General features: G+C 42.7%; 1 protein-coding gene across 1 annotated transcript in view; it reads left to right on the top strand.

Annotated features, from left to right (window-relative positions):
* The window catches only part of LOC311298754 (uncharacterized protein), a gene marked incomplete at its 5' end in the record, with an annotated part of 59,242 nt that overhangs the window by 35,199 nt on the left and 2,424 nt on the right, over positions 1 to 21,619 (top strand). The window contains one exon of the mRNA XM_084421958.1: positions 2,185 to 2,875. Coding sequence (XP_084278084.1) covers positions 2,185 to 2,605 — 421 coding nt within the window. The 3' untranslated portion in view covers positions 2,606 to 2,875. The remainder of the gene's footprint in view (positions 1 to 2,184; positions 2,876 to 21,619) is intronic.

The raw sequence follows: 21,619 nt of genomic DNA, 5'->3' as shown, positions 1-21,619 counted from the left end.
ACAACTGCATGGTTATAATTATTTGACCGGTTGCGAGATTGCCATGATGGGTAGCTCACGGAACTCTGCAATCCACGTTTTTGAGCACAGTGGACGTAGTGAGTCAATCCTATCGTCAGGCCCTATACCAAGTTTCTGTAGGTTTAAAATTGTTTAGGTGAGAGGAGTGGAGTGTGGAAGAGAAGGAATGGAATAAAGAAAGTGAGCATTAGTAATGACACTGGTGGGATACTAATTACTTCTTGTTAGTGGGGCAATCTCAAAAGAGTGGGTGCATATCATTTGAACAACTCTGAGTAAAGTGTTTATGAAGACAATTGAGTGTTTCATTAAATGGGGTGTAGTGTGTGGTGAAATTGATCTGTGTCAGTCACTTTTGGTTTCCCCCTTTTCTTGTCTGTTGGAGCCCAAGTGCCTTTTTATCTGGTTTCGGTGGACCCAACGTAGGATTGGCTCATTGCGCTTTTGGCTCATCTTGATTCGGTATGCGACAGGTGAGAGCTTGTCCACGATTTCATGGGGTCCTGTCCAGCGAGGCAGGAACTTCTTTGACAGGCGATGGGGACCCGATTGTTGTGACTGCACAAAACTGTAGTACCACACTTTGTCTCCGATGTTGAGTTCTTGGTGAGAGGCCTTCTGGTCGTAATAGGCTTTGTGTCCTTCTGCACTTTTCTGTGGTTGTTGTTGTGCAAAGGCAAAGGCAGTTCTTAGATGGCGATGCAACTCTTCAAGATACTGGTGGGTGGTATATGCCGTGACAAGGCTCATGTCACCTGGCTGGTAGAGCAAATGGAGCGGCAGTGTCATTTGCCGTCCCGTCATTAGCTCAAAGAGTGGCACCCCGGTGGACTTGTTAGGAGTTGCTCTGATAGCCATTAGCACTAGTGGGAGCTTGATATCCCAATCCTTTTGGTTCGCAGACACAGACTTCTTTAGCATGCTGACCACGGTTCGGTTGGAACGCTCCACTTGCCCGGAGGCAAAAGGGTGGTGGCTGATGTGCAACTTGGCCTGTATGCCCAGGAGTTTCCAGACTTCCTGCATGATTTCGGCAGTGAAATGTGTTCGCGGTCAGAGTTGACTTTCAGCGGCAGTCCAAATCTTGAAAAGATATGGTTCATTAGGAGGCAGGCTGTGGTTTAAGCTGTATCATTGGGAGCGGGAAGGCACTCTACCCATTTGGTAAATTCACAGACGACAGTGAGGAAATATTTGTTACCCCTTGTTGACCTTGGTAGGCTTCCAACCCAGTCGATTTGGAGGTCCGACCATGGGAAGGACATTCCTTTTCGCTGTAGTGGTGCTCTGTGGTTTGGGTTCGCCGGTTGGAATTGGCAACACACCAGGCACCCTTTTACATACTCTGCTACATCTTGCTGCATGCCAGGCCAGTATGCTACTTGTCTTAGTGTTTCGTAAGTGGCTCTGGCGCCGCGGTGTCCGGTACATGGTGCATCGTGGGAATATATGAGCATCACCCCCCTTTGGCACTGAGGGACAACAAGCTTGGGCGTAGTGAGTTCATCAGGGGCATATACCAATATGCCATGTTTTAGATGTAGCATGTGCAGGAGTGCATTAAGATGCCGGAGGTCAGAGGAAGCAGCAAGGTCAGAGGTGGTTATGGGGTTTGATTGTGGGTCAGAGAGGTGATTAATTAGGCGACTGAGTGCGTTGTTGTGTTTGGAGCTCCGTCGAATTAATTCAGAAACCTTGATTTTCTTCTTTACACTCTTTTACAAATGAACATTTTAATTTTTATAGCGTGTGGACATATCTGGAATACTATTCTCTTTAAAAAACAATCGGATTGCTTTGATATCGCTACTTATATCCGAACTTCCGCTACTAGTCTTACTGGTCGTGCCTATCGATCGTCTTATTTACACCTGTATCACTGAAAGCTATAATTCGCCATTATACCACATCTGCTATAATGGCGAATATAACGGATGTGTGTCTAACGTTACCTTTGAGTGCAGGTGAGGACACCTTCGAGCTGCATTCGGTGCAGTTAGAGCTTGAGTCCGTGGAGAAGCAGATCCGCGACCTACTAGAGAGACAGGCCGAGCTGCGAGATCAGCGATCCGCGCTTGAAACATCACGCGCCGATGCTCACAAGTCAGTGGTTAGTAACCTTTTGACTCCGACCTCGTCTACTCCGTGTGTTTCTCTGCACAGGACCCGAGCAGCCAGGACGCGATCATCCCTGGTTTTGTTCACTCCAGCACCAACACATCACCATGGACCCTGGGTGATTCCGAAGCGGAAGACGCGAGCCAGGACCAGAGCAAGGACCTCTCCGCCCCTCCCGGCCTTCGAGATCTCCACCCGGAACCGCTTCTCCCCTCTACGCGAGACGGAACGCAACGCTGTGATCATCGGCACTTCCATCGTCCGGCATGTCCACGCTTCCTCAGGTAAAGGTAAGGTGCGCACTCACTGCTTTCCTTGTGCTCGTGTTCTCGATGTTGCTGCGCAGGTTCCCGAGATCCTGAAAGGTGACAAGCGCGTCGGAGCTGTCGTAGTGCACGCAGGAACGAACGACATCAGGCTGCGGCAGACGGAGGTTCTGAAGAAGGACTACAGGAGCCTGATCTAGACGGTACGCAGCACATCGCCTGAAACAACGATCATGGTGTCTGGACCGCTTCCCACGTACCGACTAGGACATGAAAGGTTCAGTAGATTATTTGCTCTAAATGAATGGTTAATGTCATGGTGTAATGAACAGAGACTGCTCTTTGTAAATAATTGGAATCTGTTCTGGGAGCGACCTAGGCTCTTCCGTGCTGATGGCCTTCACCCCAGCAGAATCGGAGCGGCTCTTCTGTCGGACAACATCTCCAAAGCGTTGCACACCATATGACTAGTAAGTCAAAGTCCAAATCACACTCTTTGCTGTCCAAACCTAATTGATATAAGTACCAATGTAGAACATTATATTGATACTGTGTCTATTCCTCGTTTAGTGAGGTCAAACATTAAATCTACTGTAGGATCTAGGAAAAATCTAATTGTGATTAAACCAGAAAATCTCAATATTAGTGAACAAAAACAATTTATAAAGCTAGGTCTTCTTAACATTAGATCGCTCACACCTAAGGCGGTTATTGTAAATGAAATAGTCACAGATAATAGTTTCGATGTACTTTGCCTTACTGAAACCTGGCTTAAACCAAATGATTATTTCGGTCTTAAAGGGATACTTCACCTCTGGGAAGATGAATGTGTATTTAAAATAGGTCATTTAAGTAGAAGAAATGTGAAGAAATTTTTGAATTTGGAGCTTTCTAGACTGAGAAAAGCCAGAAAATGTATTTTTGGCTTATGTGGATGAAAGACAACAACTCCCAGAATGCACTTGCTTCGCTGTCTTAGGAGGCCACGCCTACCGGTAAGAGTGCGCAGTTTAAAACAACAAAGCTAGCCTAGTGATGAGTTTGCGAGGGATTTAGAGATAGCCCAAAATGTCCGGGATTCGGCTTTTGCGTTCTAGAGTCGCCATTCATTCATCATGTTTACTGTGGCGAGCAGGACGAGGCTGACGGCCGCGGGAGAACAGCGCGAGGCCGGTGGCATGATTACTGAGACGCGCCGGGTCTCCCATCTCTCACGGAGGAGCGGGAATTTTTCTTAGCAATGGTAAAACGCACATCAACCGATCACTTGTTTAGCGTTCATGTAAACACTACATTCAAATTCACCAATCGGAATGAATTCAGTTAGATTAAAACAAAAGGTGTGCATGTAAACAAGGAATAGTGACCGCAGAAAGCAAAAGCTGAATCCCGTACATTTTGAACGATCTCGCCCGCCGGACAAGTCCGGGAAAAGGAGGATGGTTACTTACTCAGCTTTCTCCTACTATTCAGCTTTCTCCACAGAACAAGAGCCTGCTAGCTTAGCTTCCAAAGAAAGACGGCTGACACTGTGTACATTCTGTGAGTGAGATCCCACCCTGTATGGGCGGGCTGAAAACATGCGGAACAACGCCATCTACTGGCTGTAGTCTTTAGCCTCTGGCCAGAAAATCCTCTGATGACGCAAAATGACGATTTTTGCGTCATCGGAGGATTTTTTCCAGACAAAAAATACATAAATCTCTTGTCTCAGGGGGATATGAGGGTGGAAAGCATGGTAATTCTAAAATACTACAGGTTTTTTACTAATACAAAGCTTAATGCTAAATCCTGAAGTAACCCTTTAATGAGTCTACTCCTCCTGGATACTGTTATAAGCATGAGCCCCGTCTGATTGGTCGTGGCGGCGGTGTTGCAACAATCTATAAAGATATTCTTAATGTTACTCAGAAAACAGGTCACAGGTTTAATTCGTTTGAAGTACTTGTGCTAAATGTTACTCTCTTAGATGTAAGAAAGAAATCCCTAATTTGATTTCCTAAAAGAGTTTGCAGACTTTCTCTCAGATCTATTGGTCAATGTCGATAAAGCATTAATTGTTGGAGATTTTAACATGTACGTAGATAACACAAATGATGCGTTAGGGGCTGCGTTTACAGATTTATTCAACTCCTTTGGGGTCAAGCAAAACGTCACAGGTCCCACTCATCGTCTTAATCATACGCTAGATTTAATTATATCACATGGAACCAATCCAACCGATATAGATATTATACCGCAAAGTGATGAAGTCACTGACCATTACATGGTCACTTGCATACTACGTACTGCTGAAATTTGTCAAGTTGCGCCACGTTATCGACCAGGCAGAACAATCCTTCCAACAACTATAGATAGATTCTCAAATAGCTTACCTGATCTATCTCAGCTGCTCAGTGAACCCAAACAAACAGATGAACTAGAGGAAATGACTAGCACTATGAGCACCATTTTCTCTAGTACATTAAACATTGTTGCACCAATTAGATTAAAAAAGGTTAGAGAGAAAACTAAAGCACCATAGTACAACAGTGCTACGCATGTTATCAAGAGAGAAACTCGTAATTTAGAGCGTAAATGGAAACAAACTAATTTAGAGGTCTTTAGAATCGCGTGGAAAGACAGTGCACCCAGCGCAATTGACTTTGTACACCGACGCATGTATCATTCCTATTTTGCACCCGCGCAAAGCGGACTTTTCCCTCCACAGATGCACGTCGGTTAACTAAGAAATGCACTTGCGCTCCCCGGGGCGGTTCAGCGCAAAGAGGCGTGTTCCGGCGCAAACGTTCCCTCATGCTATTTTACAGGTTTAGAAAACAATTGCGCCACTGACCGAAAAAAAAACAGTTTAAAGTCAGTGGCGCGTTGCGCATGTTATTCATATGCTATTTTAAGGGCGCATGCTTGGCCTTAATCAATGTAGCATGTGCACAACGTGCATACACTTTGATTCTCTCATCTACACACAGACGCAGCAGTTATCATTTTTGCAAATCATACATTATTACGATAGATAGATAGATAGATAGATAGATAGATAGATAGACATTTTATTATAAAAGCATACATCTAGCTTACACATTTACCCAAATTATCATATGCCTGTTTAACCGAAGTTAATTTTTGTGTGTTTCTCCATCCCCAACGTCCCTGACGAGAACGTCGGTCTCCTCGGCCTTGAACCGCTCCTGTCGTGCGCCTGGCAAATCCGCCGTTATAATAGGAATCCGCTTTAGAACAAGCGCGCCTGCTCTTAAAGGGAATGTGAGATGTCGCTCTGATTGGTTTATTTCACGTTACGCCCAAACCACACCTATGAATAATGAAGCTACTTCAGACCAACCCCTTTTAGATTTGCGCCAGGTGCAAGAGTCATTTATCCCGCCGGGAAAATAGCAACAGCGCCAAGACCCGCCCACAAAGTTACTTGCGCTTTGACACTTGCGTTTCAGATCGTTAAAATAGGGCCCAGTATGTCACATTATAAAAAGGCCCTAAAAGCAGCCAGGGCTGAGCATCTCCGCAAACTAATAGAAAATAACCAAAATAATCCAAGGTTTTTATTTAACACCGTGGCTAGACTAACAAATAAACAGACGTCACCTGAGCAAAATATTCCGTTACAGTGTAGTAGTAATGATTTTATGAATTTCTTCACTGAGAAAATAGAAAGCATCAGAATCACAATTGTAAATGTACAATCTTTAATGATGTCTTATGATTCAGCCTCAATTATCACCCCTCAAGAAAAACTACAGCGTTTTACAACTATAGGACAGGAAGAGCTAAATAACCTTATCATTGCATCTAAACCAACAACATGTTTATTAGATCCAATACCCACTAAACTACTAATAGAAGTGTTACCTGTAGTGGAAGAGCCTCTTCTCAATATTATTAACTCGTCTTTATATTTAGGTCATGTTCCAAGAATATTCAAGTTGGCAGTTATAAAACCTCTTATTAAGAAACCACAATTAGATCATAATAATCTAGCAAATTACAGACCCATTTCAAATCTTCCATTTATGTCTAAAATACTAGAAAAAGTTGTGTCTGCTCAATTGTGCTCTTTCTTGCAAGAAAATGATATCTATGAAAAATTTCTGTCAGGATTCAGACCGCATCATAGCACAGAAACTGCGCTCGTTAAAATTACAAATTATTTACTTCTAGCTTCTGACCAAGGCTGTATCTCAATGCTAGTTTTACTCGATCTTAGTGCTGCGTTCGACACTATAGATCACAAAATACTATTAGATAGACTACAAAATTACACTGGTGTTCAGGGACAGGCATTAAACTGGTTTAGATCGTACTTATCAGACCGCTACCATTTTGTCTGTTTAAATGGGGAAAATTCGAAGATAACGTCAGTAAACTATGGAGTGCCGCAAGGATCTGTGTTAGGCCCTCTGCTATTCTCAATATATATGCTGCCACTTGGTAATAATATTAGAAAACATGGAATTCATTTCCACTGTTATTCTGATGACACTCAATTATATATTTCATCACGACCAGATGAAAACAATAAATTATCTAAATTGACAGAGTGTGTTAAAGATATAAAATACTGGATGACGTGTAATTTTCTGCTATTAAATTCAGATAAAACGGAGGTATTACTTATTGGTCAAAAAAACTGCCCACAAAACCTCTTACAATACAACTTTAATTTAGAAGGATGTCCTGTTACTTTATCCACTACAGTAAAATACCTGGGTGTTATATTAGACTGCAACTTGTCTTTCGAAAATCATATTTCATATGTTACAAGAACAGCCTTTTTCCACCTTAGAAACATTGCTAAGCTACGTAACATGCTATCTGTTTCTGATGCAGAAAAGTTAGTTCATGCATTCATGACCTCGAGACTAGATTACTGTAATGCTTTATTAGCTGGTTGTCCTGCATCCTCAATAAACAAGCTACAGCTAGTCCAAAATGCAGCTGCTAGAGTTCTTACTAGGTCAAGAAAATATGATCATATAACACCAATTCTATCGTCTCTACACTGGTTACCTATTAAGTTCCGTATCAATTACAAAGTAATACTAATGACCTATAAATCCCTAAATGGTTTAGCTCCTGGGTATTTAACGGAACTTCTATCGCCCTACAATCCATCGCACTCCTTAAGATCACTAAATTCGAGGCTTCTGGTCATTCCTAGGATATCTAAGTCCACTAAAGGAGGGAGGGCATTTTCACATTTAGCATTGTCCAGGGATCGCCATTTAGCGCGCCAGCTTTGGCAAGGGCATCAGTTTGGTCGTTGTAGTCTTTGTCTTGCCCTGGTTGCCGTGAGTGACCGCGGACCTTTTTCCAATAGATGAGCATGACGTGTTTCGTGACTATGTTGTCGCATGCTTGGAAGAGATCTTGATGCTTGACAGGTTTGTTGTTGGATGCAGGGCTTAAAGTATTCCGGCCGGGGGCCGGATTTCCGGCTTGAGGGCAGGTCCGACCTCCGGCGCAGGAAAAATGTATTTATCAGGCTGCAAATTACAGTCGAAGGCACTTTCGGCGCGGACGCGCTTGGAAAAAACGAGCGCGTCCCACTGCGACCGCGTCGCTTCCATTATGAGCGTGCATACTGCGCGGCTACATTTGAAATGACGAACTTGAGCGCGCAAAATAGGCGATATGTGAACAGGCCCTAATCTGACTTGAATAATACACCGGTCCCCTTCAACCTACCACCTTGATTCAAGAGTCAGCGCGCACAGCTGTCACAGCCAATGGGAGCATGATATTAGGTTGTCTTAGCCAATTGCTAGAAAGGAGGGCGGGTCTTGTGCAGGAAGTGAACCAGTTCGCAGTTAGCTTCAGAGCTGCCAACTCTCACGCATTCACCGTGAGACTCACACAATTGACACTTTTCACACGCTCTCACGCCACACATCCATTTTCTCACGCACAGAAAAATCGCGAAGCAAAGAGGACACGGAGACCGACAGACTAGACAGAGCAGGTTACTTATGATATACAAAAATCTCAGCTCTCAGATTCTGTCACTTTTATTACGAAATTCAAACAATAAATACCGTTTTGGCGCTTGTAAATGTGACGCGACCACTGATCTATATAGAATGACATTATATAGATCAGTGGACACGACAGATCCCTAGCGGCACGTGAACCGATCATCTCTAGCTAGTAAATAAACACGAATGAACAATGTTGAAAGATACAGTACAACATACCGAAATGTATATTCCTCATACATAATATCGACCAATCAATCAAACAAATGGGTCAATAAAACAGCTGGAGAACAATTATGTAGTCACATAACATTTACCTCAGGAAAGCCATTTGATAACCATAATATAGGCTATAGCACGCTAGTTGGCTAGAAAAAAAGAGCTATAGAGAGTATTTTGCTAAATATGTGTACTATATTACATATTTATTATATTTTACTTATATCATTAAATAAAGTTGTTATTATAACAAAAAAAAACGCATTATATATCTCTCTGTATGTTTACAGCATTAGGTGAGTTGTTTTTTTTCTTAAGAAAAATGAATGCATATCTTGTGTAGCCTACCTAATATTTATTTAAATGAGTCAATATTAAATCAAATCACAATAATTGAATTGAATTGAAAGCCAGAAATTGTACCATGTAGCCTAAACATTGTAACATGTTGTCACTAAGCCTAATAAAATTCAGTTTAGTTACAAAAATGTTTTGGACAATCACAATACACTTATTGTGATGCAATCATTTTTTTATATCCCCGTCGTGAGTAATTGCATACGCCTAAGAAGCTGCGAAGTTCTGACACATTAGTGGGCGTTTTGATGTTCTGAATTGCTTGGGTGCAGCTCGACTGTGGCTCGATACCTTGAGGTCCGATGTACAAGCCCACATAGTTTACTTTGGTTTTACACCACTGCCCTTTGTGGAGAGCAATCTTCGCACCTGCATTTGTTAGTTGATTCAGAACATGATCTATCTCCTTCAGATGATCAGCGACATTGGTACTCTTCATGAGTACATCGTCCACGTAGATAAGGTTGCCTCTGGTTCGTGCATCAGGGCATGCTTTGTTGAGGAAGATATTGAATTCTGCTGGTGAATTGGCATACCCGAAGGGGCACCGGGTGAAGGTGTATTGTCGGTTCCCAAAGGTGAATGCCAGTTTGTGTTGGTCCTCTGGGTGCACAGGAATTGTCCAGAATCCTGAAGCGACGTCCAGAGTTGAAAGAATTGTTGCACCTTTGATTTTTGGAATTTTTTGGTCCAGCTGTGTCATGGGCCATCGCGATAAGGGCACCTGTTGGTTCAACTTACGATAGTCTATGGTGGGCCTCCATTTGCCGTTGGGTTTCAGGACTGGCCACATGGGGGCTGAATAGGTGCTGTTGCAAGGACGGATGACTCCGTTTTTCAACATTGAGTCGATGATTCCCTGCACGGGCTCATATGATTCAATGGGAATTTTGTTCTGCCGTACAAAAGTTGGTGGCGCACTTGGGTACGTTGGTATGCGTACTGTGTGGATGTTGGTGAGTCCACAGTCCAAAGAGTCTTTTGCAAAGGAGTCTTTGTACTTATACAGGACTTTGTGAAGTCCCTGCCGGTCAGTGTCATTGTGGAGGGCGTCTGCCTCGTTCAGAATTTGTTGGAGCTGAGCATTGAACCCTGCATATGGCTCTTCCACTGTAGGGTCGTCGGAGAGGCCCTTGACTGTGGTGATTACCGGTTCGTTTGGTTCTGTCACAGGTCGTGTTGAGATAGTGTACACAGCGAGGTGTGCGTCATCCGTAAGTTCTGATCTGCAGACGTTTTCTTGAGACAAAGGCAGGATGGAGGTGATTGCAATGGTTTTGAGGGGTGCTGTGAAAACTCTGTGGTCAATGCTTTCTTCTGGCAGTAATTGGGCTGGTATGGGGCCTATGACAGGTACAGAGAGCTCAAAGTCATGGAATGTTTGGCTGATGAGCCATCCCAGGTGACTTGCTCTGGGGATCTTGATGTCGTTGGCAGTACAGTTGTTGAACAGTACATACACAGCACGAGATGACACTTCCATGAGAGGTGTGGCTTCTAGAGTTAAGCCCCGTTCACACTACAAGCGACTTTGTCGCTGCAAGTCGCCTGTCGCTGGCGATGAGGTCGCTAGTGGGCGTTCCCACTACTGGTTGCCTAGTAATGTTTATGAATGACATCCAAAAGACAGCGAATCAGCTTTCTTGCCGCTAAAAAACAAACTTTCTGGAGGGAAAATAATAAATATAAATATACTCCGTACATAAAAACGTCTGAAGTGAAGGATGAAGATGAACGAGACACAAAAGTCGATTTTTCTCATTGCGGCCGTTTATCTACGGCATAAGCGCAAACGCCGGTCTATCTGGGTTCACGAGACCATTCGGGCTCGGAGTCGGCACGGCGAGTACCACCGGCTGGTGCATGAGCTGCGGCTGGATGAAGTCCAGTTCCAGCAGTACTTCAGGCTGGACAGGACCCAGTTTGATGTGCTACTGCGGAGGGTGGGTCCCTTGATTTGCAAGGACAATACACGTTTCCGACGAGCCATTTCCCCCAGTGAACGGCTGGCAATTTGTTTACGGTAAGTAAGCCTATTTAAAGGGATACTTCACCTCTGGGAAGATGAATGTGTATTTAAAATAGGTCATTTAAGTAGAAGAAATGTGAAGAAATTTTTGAATTTGGAGCTTTCTAGACTAAGAAAAGCCAGAAAATGTATTGTTGGCTTATGTGGATGAAAGACAACAACTCCCAGAATGCACTTGCTTCGCTGCCTTAGGAGGCCACGCCTATCGGTAAGAGTGCGCAGTTGTAAACAACAAAGCTAGCCTACGTGATGAGTTTGCGAGGGATTTAGAGATCGTCCAAAATGTCCGGGATTATGCTTTTGCGTTCTACAGTCGCCATTCATCATGTTTACTGTGGCGAGCAGGACGAGGCTGACGGCCGCGGGAGAACAGCGCGAGGCCGGTGGCGTGATTACTGAGACGTGCCGGGTCTCGCATCTCTCACGGAGGAGCGGGAATTTTTCTTAGCAATGGTAAAACGCACATCAAACGATCACTTGTTTAACGTTCATGTAAACACTACATTCAAATTCACCAATCGGAATGAATTCAGTTAGATTGAAAGGTGTGCATGTAAACAATGAATGGCGACCGCAGAAAGCAAAAGCTGAATCCCGGACATTTTGAACGATCTCGCTCGCCGGACAAGTCCGGGAAAAGGAGGATGGTTACTTACTCAGCTTTCTTCTACTATTCAGCTTTCTCCACAGAACAAGAGCCTGCTAGCTTAGCTTCCAAAGAAAGACTGACTGTGTGTACATTCTGTGAGTGAGATCCCACCCTGTATGGGCGGGCTGAAAACATGCGGAACAACGCCTTCTACTGCCTGTAGTCTTTAGCCTCTGTCCAGAAAATCCTCCGATGACGCAAAATGGCGATTTTTGCGTCATCGGAGGATTTTTTCTAGACAAAAAATACATAAATCTCTTGTCTCAGGGGGATATGAGGGTGGAAAGCATGGTAATTCGAAAACACTACAGGTTTTCTACTAATACAAAGCTTAATGCTAAATCCTGAAGTAACCCTTTAAATGCGTAACTGAACCTGGTTGATTAAAATATTTAATCGATTTAGATGCTTTTATATAGACAAAGACTATCACGTTTAATTTAATCGTGTTAACGTGTTAAATACACACATAAGCCTATGTTTCAACATTTAATCAATGTCACCTTGCTATCTGGGATAGGCCTACACACACACACACACACACAGGCGCATATTAGGGCTGGGCGATATGGCCTAAAAATAAAATCTCCGATTTTATTTTTTTTAATTCGATTTACGATTTTTTTCCGATTTCCCCCCCTACTTATTAAGGAAAGCAATAAACACATGTACTATTAATAAACTGTACATTGTTAATTTGTTAACCATTGTTAATGTTAATTTCAACTTTTAGGCTAGGCTACTAATAGCCTACATTAGGCTATTGAAGTGTTTTTTTTCTTTTATTTTATTTGTTAACATAAAAAAAACACTTCAATAGCCTAATGTAGGCTATTAGTAGCCTAGCCTAAATGTTGAAATTAACATTAACAATGGTTAACAAATTAACAATGTACAGTTTATTAATAGTACATGTTAACTAATGTAGTTAACTAGAATTTAATAAATGGAACATTATTGTAAAGTGTTACCGATTTGTTATACACCGATTCAGACTTCTCGTGAGTTCAGTGTTAGACAGATCAGTTGTTTTAACCATTCATTCAAGTGAATCGGTTCAAATGAGTCATTAGTTCGCGAATCGGACATGACGGTTGCCAACCGCCAAGTTGTGTGATTATCCCGGCAGTTTATTTTTTAGTACAATTCACACTCCGCTGTAATTCAGGAGGGAAAAAATCTCCGAACGCTTCACGTGAAACTTCGGTCTTCCGCCCTTTTTCTATCGTGTCAATTGATTTTGATTAATATGCGCGAGGGAGAGAGAGCAAGACAGCGCTCGTGTTGTTTGAAGACGTGAGAGTGCGCGCGCGCGACCGGGGCTCTCTCTCGTGCTTATATATCAGCGCACATAAGGTACACACAGTGAAGTAATTTGCAAACGTTTTTTTTTTAGAGAAATTAAAACAGGTCGCACCACAACCATTATTTGCACTCGCACAAATGCTCCCAAATATATTTTTAGGTCGCACAGATTAAATTTCAGGAGCATATGCGACCAAAATGATCATTACACAAAAACTCGATTTACTTATTTTTTAAATCGCCCGCAACAAAAAATTCGAATTAATTCATTCAATCGATTTTTCGCCCAGGCCTAGCGCATATATATATATATATATATATATATATATGTGCCTGTGTGTGTGTGTGTGTTTATATTTATACTTGTTTATACTTATGAAGTGTGTGTATATATTATATCTGTGTGTGTACCAAAGAAGAATCATATATTAACATGTTGAAACATATTTAACATGTTGAATCTTATTTAATGTGTCGGTTAAATTATTATAAAAATAAAAAAATATATAATGTATTTTTTAACTGCAATATTGTAGATTAATATGCTTTCTTTTCATATAAATGTATACTTTAATTCTTAATACATATTTCCAAAGATTCCTTGCAACAGGGGATTCATACCGCAGTATTGCCTTCAGCTACCGGGTTGGGCACAGCACTGTAGCTGGTATCGTGGCAGAGGTTTCAAAGGCCATTTGGGACTCTATGGTTGAGGACTACATGCCGGTTCCTTCCACAGAAGATTGGAGGGACATTGCAGCAGAGTTCTACCATCGCTGGAATTTCCCAAACTGTCTTGGTTCTATTGATGGGAAACATATAGTGATCCAGGCTCCCAACAACTCTGGATCATTATTCTATAACTACAAGGGGACATTCTCTATTGTCCTCTTGGCAGTTGTAGATGCCAGGTACTGTTTCCGCATCATAGATGTTGGCAGTTATGGGAAGTCCAGTGATGGTGGGACTCTGGCTAATTGTCCCTTTGGTAACGGTCTTCAAAGTGGAACCCTTGGCCGCTGCTACCAGGAGCAGAACACCTGGGGACCCCAGCCTCACGTCTTTGTGGCAGATGAGGCCTTCCCTCTCCGCAGAAATCTAATGCGACCCTTCCCAGGTACCACCACCCTTCCCAGTAGACACAGGGTGTTTAACTACAGGCTTTCACGGGCAAGGCTGACAGTTGAGAATGCGTTCGGTATACTCGCAGCACAGTGGCGAATGTATCGGCGTGTAATTGGTGTCAGCCCAGACCATGTGGAAGCCTGTGTGAAGGCAACCTGTGTTCTACACAACTTTCTGCGGAGGACAACAGGGAGTGTGCGGAACCCACCAACCCTGGCTGTGGAAGGAGAAGCCTCTGCACTGCAGAACATCAGCAGAGCAGGGAGCAACAACGCTTCCCGTGATGCCATGCGTGTGAGGGAGACCCTTGTCAATTACTTCTGTGCTGAGGGTGCAGTTCCCTGGCAGCCACAGGTGTGACAGGCATGAAAGGTTCTTTTCAGAACTAAACCAAAGGCTCTTTTAAGAGCCACCCATATTATAATAAAAGAGCAATGTTTCCATGTGTTTCCATCATCTCTTATCAATACTAAATTATATCCTGGCTATACTATAAGATATGCTCAATAAACATATCTTTCCAAAATACATAACAGCATAACATATGAATAATAAGTTACTGCACTATGGTAATCACACTATAAAAGGAAAGGCTACAAACTTTAATATATATTCTGGAACAAATGTATTTTTATTTGAAGAATGACCTAAAAGTTATTGTTATTTTGATTGGTTTCTTTTTAAACAGGACCCCCAGGGGCTGTGGAGAAGGATCACGTGCGCTCCACTCCTATTGGTTGTCGCTCGCGAAAGTCGCTCTTCATTTGCATAAAGTTAAACATTTCTCAACTTTGTCGCGTCGCCAGACATGCCCCATCCAGTCGCCAACGGTCGCGACCGCGCGTGTCACCGGAAGTCGCCCACTCACCATTGAAAATGAATGTTATCGCGTCGCTTGGTCGCGTGTAGTGTGAACGCAGCTTTAGTCCTAGTTTTAAGCAGTTCTGGGAAGGCTCGAAGAAGCCCAGATTGTGGTTGAGGTTTTGGCCAGGTCGCATGTTGAGGCGGATGCTGACACTCTTGGTGTAGGCAGGTATCGTGACCTCCTGTTCATTGGTCGTGGCACATACTTCTGGTATGGTTTGCATATTTGGTGAGACAAGGGCGCCCATATAACTTTGTTCAAAGTGTCCACGTAGGCATTGATTCTGACCATAATGTCTGCTCCGATGTAGATATCGTGTGGCAGGTCGGGGACAACGAGGAAGTAGTGACTCAGGTGTCTGTCGTTCCAGCACATGTCTAGGGCACAGATAGTCTTAGAGGTAATCATGGTTAAGGAGCATGGATTCAGAGGGAAGCGGTTATGCTTGGTGGCATGTGGCAGTTCAGGCTTGTCTTTCTATAAGGCTCTGAAGAGCTTCAGGCTGATAGCTGAGTTTTCTGCCCATAGGGCTAGCACAGCGTTAGGTACTGTCATGCCTTGAATGTTTATAGCTGTCATCAGTCGAAAGCCATTTGAGTCTGGTTCTGTGGTTTTGAATGCGCACAGAAGAGAAGTTTGACTCTTGCCATGTGGCACCAAGTTTGAGACTTGCCTTGGTCTTGGGCTTGAGTTTTCGCTCAATGAGCTGGAACCAGTTTCTGTGACTTGACACTGCGCTTCTGTGGAGCATTGTGAGTGAAAGGGAAGGGGCTCCCGAACTTGGGCCCATATCTTTAGGTGCTTAAAGTCTATTAAGGGCTCAAAGCGATTCAGCAGGTCTTTGCCAATGAGAAGGGGGTATGTGTCCAACGGCGAGATGTACACAGGATGTATAAGGCTTACTGATCCGACAGTCAGGTGGATTGGGGCCACCTGCTCCAACCGCAGTCCCGTGTGGGAATAGGCTTGAACGTTGAGTGCACACTTTTGAAGTCTGAGGGTTCCACTGATTCTTTTGTTTCTTTCTTGAATTTCTTCTAAGAGCTGAGTGGACATTAGGGTGATGTCGGCTCCCGTGTCTACTAGGGCCTCTAGTTCGACATGGTGTTCTAACGTGATGGAGAGATAGAACTTCCTTGCCACACCTTTCTCAATGAGGTCGCCCAGAAGTTGAGGAACTGGAGTTTGGGTTGAGACAGGTAGAGTGTTGTGGTTTGTTTGCTGTTGCTCGCAGGGGTGACAGACAACCAAGATGGCGCTTTCTGGTACTTGAGTGGTTCCATCCTCCTCTGGTTGTTGGAGGTTTCCATGGTATGAGTTGACATGTGTCGGATCAGGTTCTGAATCTGTTGCTAGGCATTCAGGTTCAGTCTCTTGTTTCCTTGACAATGGTGTTATGGCAGCTTTACTTGTCGTGTTTTGAGGGTGGTGAGTGTGAGAGAGATGGTTATTGCTCTGGTTGGTGTGTACCAGGTGGTCGCTGTTCCCTTGCTTCGCCTCTAGTCATGCTGAATCTGACTTGTCTTTCTTTTCCTATTTCCTGTCCTCTTCATTGCGTTTGAAGAATTCTTTCATGAACATCTGCATCATTTCTTGTGAACTGATACCTGGTGCAGTCTGTTGTTCTTGTGTGGGCTCAGTGTGGGGTTGGTCTGATTGATGCCTGGGTGGATTTCGTCGTCGACCCCTTGGGCTAGTTGTTCCTGGGGGCGTGTGTTGCTTTCCTTTAGACGTCCAGTTGGCCTCCCATGAACCTTTTCCTCTTGAGGTTCCATACGACCGTGTCTGGTTCCATGAATTATCCCAGCAGTTTTTGTGCGGCCATGACTGGTCCCATGATTTCTCCCAGTGGTGTCCAGACGTGTGTGGCGGGTCTCGTTGCTTGTGCCAGTGATTGTTTGGTTTGGTGATTGTTTGGTTTCTCAGGAAGAGGGTTTTGAAGTTCAAGTCCTCCTCCATGTCGGGTTCATTGCGTGCACCAAAGTACTGTTGTAAAAGGCTTGGGGTGTCTCATGCCGGCCTTGTTTGGTTTCTAGGGCGGCCCCCAGTCCTTGGTCTGCCTCTGGGTCTGCAAATTCTTTAATTAGAGCTTCTCGGAGGAGGTGGAAGTCTTACTTGGTGTGTGTAGGCTGTCTATCCAAGAAACTTCGCACCTCAGGACTGGATGTTGTTCGAAGTAAATAGAGTCTGTCTCTGTCTGTCACATTGGATCTCATTTCCAAGTGGAAGTCGATATCTTGCAGGTAAGCCTGGACATCTTGACTTCCTGACACATTTGGGGTGAATTTGTTGATGTTCCTGGCCAGTTTGTCAAGGTCTTTGAGTTCCAGGCCATGTGCAGCTTCATAGTCGGTTCGGAGAGGCCCCCTTCTCTTGTCAGCAGGGTAGCGCTCCTCCATGACAGCTGGATAGGGCTTTGGTGGTGATTCTTCACTTTTTCTTTGATGTGGCAATCCCAGGATAGGGGACGCAGCTCTGCTGGGCAGGGGTGAGACCAGAGGACGCCTTGTCCTGGTTGGCTCTGGGTGCAGCTCATAAGCATGCTTGAGTTCCTCTCTGATTGAGTTGGATTCTTCTTTTACATAGTCGATCTGTTGAGTCAAGCCGCTGATCTGATTTCGTGACCTTTCAAGATGGTTTTCAAGGGCCTTTATTCGGCTGTTCTTGTCTCTGAAGTCAGCATTGGCTTTTTCCAGTAGCTGCTCTGCATACTGTAACTTGTTGGCCAGATCATCTTGGGCAGCCTTAGCTTGTTCTAATTCTCGGCTGGTGGTTGTCACTGTTTCTTGAAGCCTTTCGATCTCCTCTTTGGCGCCTGGCTCCACCTCATCGGACCCTTCCTGTTGGTCCTCTGCTTCCTGTTCTAACTGGTTGATGCATTGTTTTGCGCGAGTCAGCTCCTCCTGGAGGTGAGCTTCTTGCTCATCGCTCAGTTTGAGTGAGGCTATCAGCGTGTGAGCCAGTGATCTTTGCTATCTCTTTGTGGTTGTAGCTGCGGGTTGGATCCTGTGTCATGATGTCAGAGATGTTGGCATCCAGTTGTTCTTGCGTGTGCTGTCGTAGGTTGTCGGCAGCTTTGGGCAAGAGGCTGCATGTCATGACACTTAACCAGCTCTCTAAGTCTTCCCAGTGGGTGGTGGGATTATCAGTGCGAGACATGTTGGCACACGGTAGGGAAACCTGGAAAAGAGACTGGCACAGATCTGTGAAAGTGTGTGTGAGCTAAGTATGTGATGGGTATTTAAGTGTGGTTTGCTGGAACTGTGGGCCTCCGTTGACGTGTACTGCTACTCGTAGTCTCTGTGGGAGAAAATAGTGCATACAGCTTGGAGGATACAGCTAAGAAGAGGGAGAGTGAGCAAAGACCAGACAAAGCAAGGTGATACTCAAAGATAGCAGATAGCAATCAGAGCTGTGAAACAAATAACTAAAAATAAAATAATTGTAATATTCTCAAGGAAGGGATGACATTTTTTTTTTTTTCGTAAATAATTCAATAGAGAAATTTAAATGAAAATCAAATTGAAAGGTACCTGGATTCTCTTAATTCCGTGTATTATTGTTGTTATAACTTCCTCCTGATAGAAAGAAAGTGTTAACGACAATAATCGTGCTCCTTCTTATAGGATCGGCACCATACACCTGTTACGTGCTCTTTTTTTTTTTGGAATGCGTTAAGTGAGCGGTAGTCGTTTATTGTTCCTTCCTCCTATCAATTAATTTGGCTTAGACTGTGTAGGATGCCAGAATTTGAGAGGGTAGCGTGCAGTGCAAGGTGGGTGAATTCACACGACTGTTAAAAACTTCAGAATGTTAACGAACAGTTTCTTTGAAAACTTCCTGTAATTACTGATTGATTCTCACAGGTTCGGTTCCATAAATATCATGGGTAGAAGAGAAAAGAGCAGAAAAGACAAGGAAGGAGTTAAATACAAGTGAGGGAAGGGATACTGACTCAATTAGCATGTGGATCTAGTTGACCAATAGTTATGCTATGGTTATATGCTAATCCACTAAGCCTTGCTGCGATTGAAGGCTGCTTTTATTTGGTGCGCACCTAAATAAAACAATGTCAAAAGGGAGTTGTTTCCACTTTATCATTAAACTCGCAGAGTGTTTTATCTATACATTTATGTCAATAAATATATACATACATTACTGCTCTGGAATGCAGCGCAAGGGAAAACAATACTGGCAATGGGAAATTGTGGAAAAAAAAATTAATAAAAAAAATTAAATACAAATTAAATTAACGTAAAATTAAAAGTAAATAACACAATTTTAACTATTGTCGTCTCTTTATTTAAATTCCTCATTATTTATTTAAAAGAAATGAGACTGACAGTGTAATCCAAGCGTTAATAGTAATTAACATGCAAAGGAACCGCCCATGACGGAAACAAATGAAAATGGGAAATAAACAATAAAACAGAGTAAATAAATAAAGTAAAATAAAGGAATAAAAATAAATTAGAAAAATAAAATAGGCTAATACAAAAGTAAAGGAAAATAGAATGGCTGATCTAATTGGTAACTGGTTTACTTAAACTTTGAACGTCAAGATTTCCTATTACACAATTGGAGAGCTATTGCCAATGTAATGCTTAGAGTATTGGTGATTACGATTAGGCTAGATCTAACTCTAGTTAATTGTAGATTCGTCACAAATTAAATACTTCTGAGTCAATATTCCTTTAAATAGGGAGGTGAAGAGGAGTAAAACATAAGATGGGAATGTTCACAGATTGTTAGAGTGGAGATGTGAAAAGGTTAAATCGTTTCAACACAACACACTGCATCCAGCTTCAGCAAGCCACACCAATGCTTGCGCTAGCCTACGAGGCTAATGGCTTTAGCATAGTGTAACCCAGGTTACCAGTGGACAGACATAGATATAAACACTAGATGTCGCCTTGTATACGGCAGTTCATTGGAACGAATGCGTCAATAGAGCCGCCATCTTGGAACAGGGGAGCCCCTCCTCTTTAATGCATCAGCGTCAATGTAGGCAAAGGTCTAACGGAAATAAAATCACCATAAATCGTCATGAATGCGATTTTCTAGTTTTTATGGTTCGTTCCAACGGTCAGTCATGTATTTATCATTGAGTCCAGAGGAAATTTAAGGTTTTGATATTAAGATAATTACTTCTTTTTCAAAATATAATGCATAGTGCTAGTAGGCCTACGTTTATTAGTCACATTCTTCCACTTGAGTAAACTTAGAATAAACTATTGCTATATAATACATATATAAATGAGCAAAACTTGGCCACTAAATATTTAATATTCAATTATTTTAATGATCACAATTAAATTTTTAATTTTATTAAATTGAACAAGCGCAACATTCAGCATTCAATCAAATATTCTAAAAGATGTTTTATTAAGAATAATGTTATTTCAACATAATATCTCGTTATTTCGACATAATATGTGTGCGTGCAACAAGCAAGAAGTGCATTTGTAAATCCGGTGACGCGTGCATTGATTTTTATTAATAAACTTCTGACAGTGTCGACTCGGCTGCAGAGATGAAGTTGACGATCGCCATCTCCGTAGTGAACGCGCCTAGAGAGAGAAATGCACATAATGGATTACATAATCAGAGAGTAGCCTAGCTTTTTTCTTTCGTTTTAAATGATTTCGTTTAAAGACTATTTAAGCTTTGTGTATTTGATGTATTTCTCTTGTCTGTGTGAGGCATAGGCTGAGTTTCGTTAAGTTAGGATGAGATGCGCTCCAGTTAACGTGCAATAAGTAAGTGACCGCGCGGACGCCTCCATGATTATATCAACAAGCAATTTGTTGATGAATAAAATTTATTAAAATTAAGATACAATTTATACAAAACGAAATTCACTTTAAAGAAAGGATTTAAACAGTTGACATTTTCACAAATTTCAGTGTCCTTCCACACCTCCATCCCCAGTTTGCAAGGAAAGAAACAAGCCCTTGAGCCCACTGTCCTTGTGCAAAACCTACATAAGATTTGCGGAATTCTATGTATAATAATCATGGATGTACTGTTTGAAGATTGACAGGGAGAGGACCAGCATACTATTAGGACTGTACTTACAGTTTTTTTTTTTTTTTTTTTTTCATTAAAAGGTTTGAGTACAATCGGTAAAAAATCAAAAGTTAGGAACAACACAGCACATCACAGCCAAAAGTGGGTATTGAGGATCAACTCCTGCATATTGTACATTTTAAACACAAGAGTTATTTCAAATAATATCTAAAGAATATTCACAGTTCATTAGCTGTGCGAGAATCACAGTTCATTTTCTTCCTCCAAGCAGAGAAATGTACACTGAACTTATAAAAAAACAACTTGACTACTACCATCCACAGAGTAAATCTAATCCCATGCTGTCTGGTTTAGATTTCGTTCGTGTGAACATCCATACGCAGCACAAAAGTCCGGTATCATCCATAAAATTGAAGTATAGGCGGAGATAGCAGCGTTACCTAGCTACTTCCTATGGCAAGACCCCTGTTCAAAGATGGCGGCGGTTTTGACGCATGTTTAGACCCACAAGGCGACATCTAGTGTTTATATCTATGGTGGACAGAGACAAAATGCACTTCAAATTAAACAACAGAGTTAAAGTATGAAAGATCATACTTTCAGATCAAATATAAGACTGCAAACAAATTAATTATATAGAAA

The sequence above is a fragment of the Rutilus rutilus genome (genome assembly GCF_951802725.1).
Source record: "Rutilus rutilus genome assembly, chromosome: 1".
NCBI lineage: Eukaryota > Metazoa > Chordata > Actinopteri > Cypriniformes > Leuciscidae > Rutilus > Rutilus rutilus.
The sequence above is the reverse complement of the archived record's forward strand: the minus strand, read 5'-3'. Positions and strand labels throughout refer to the sequence as shown.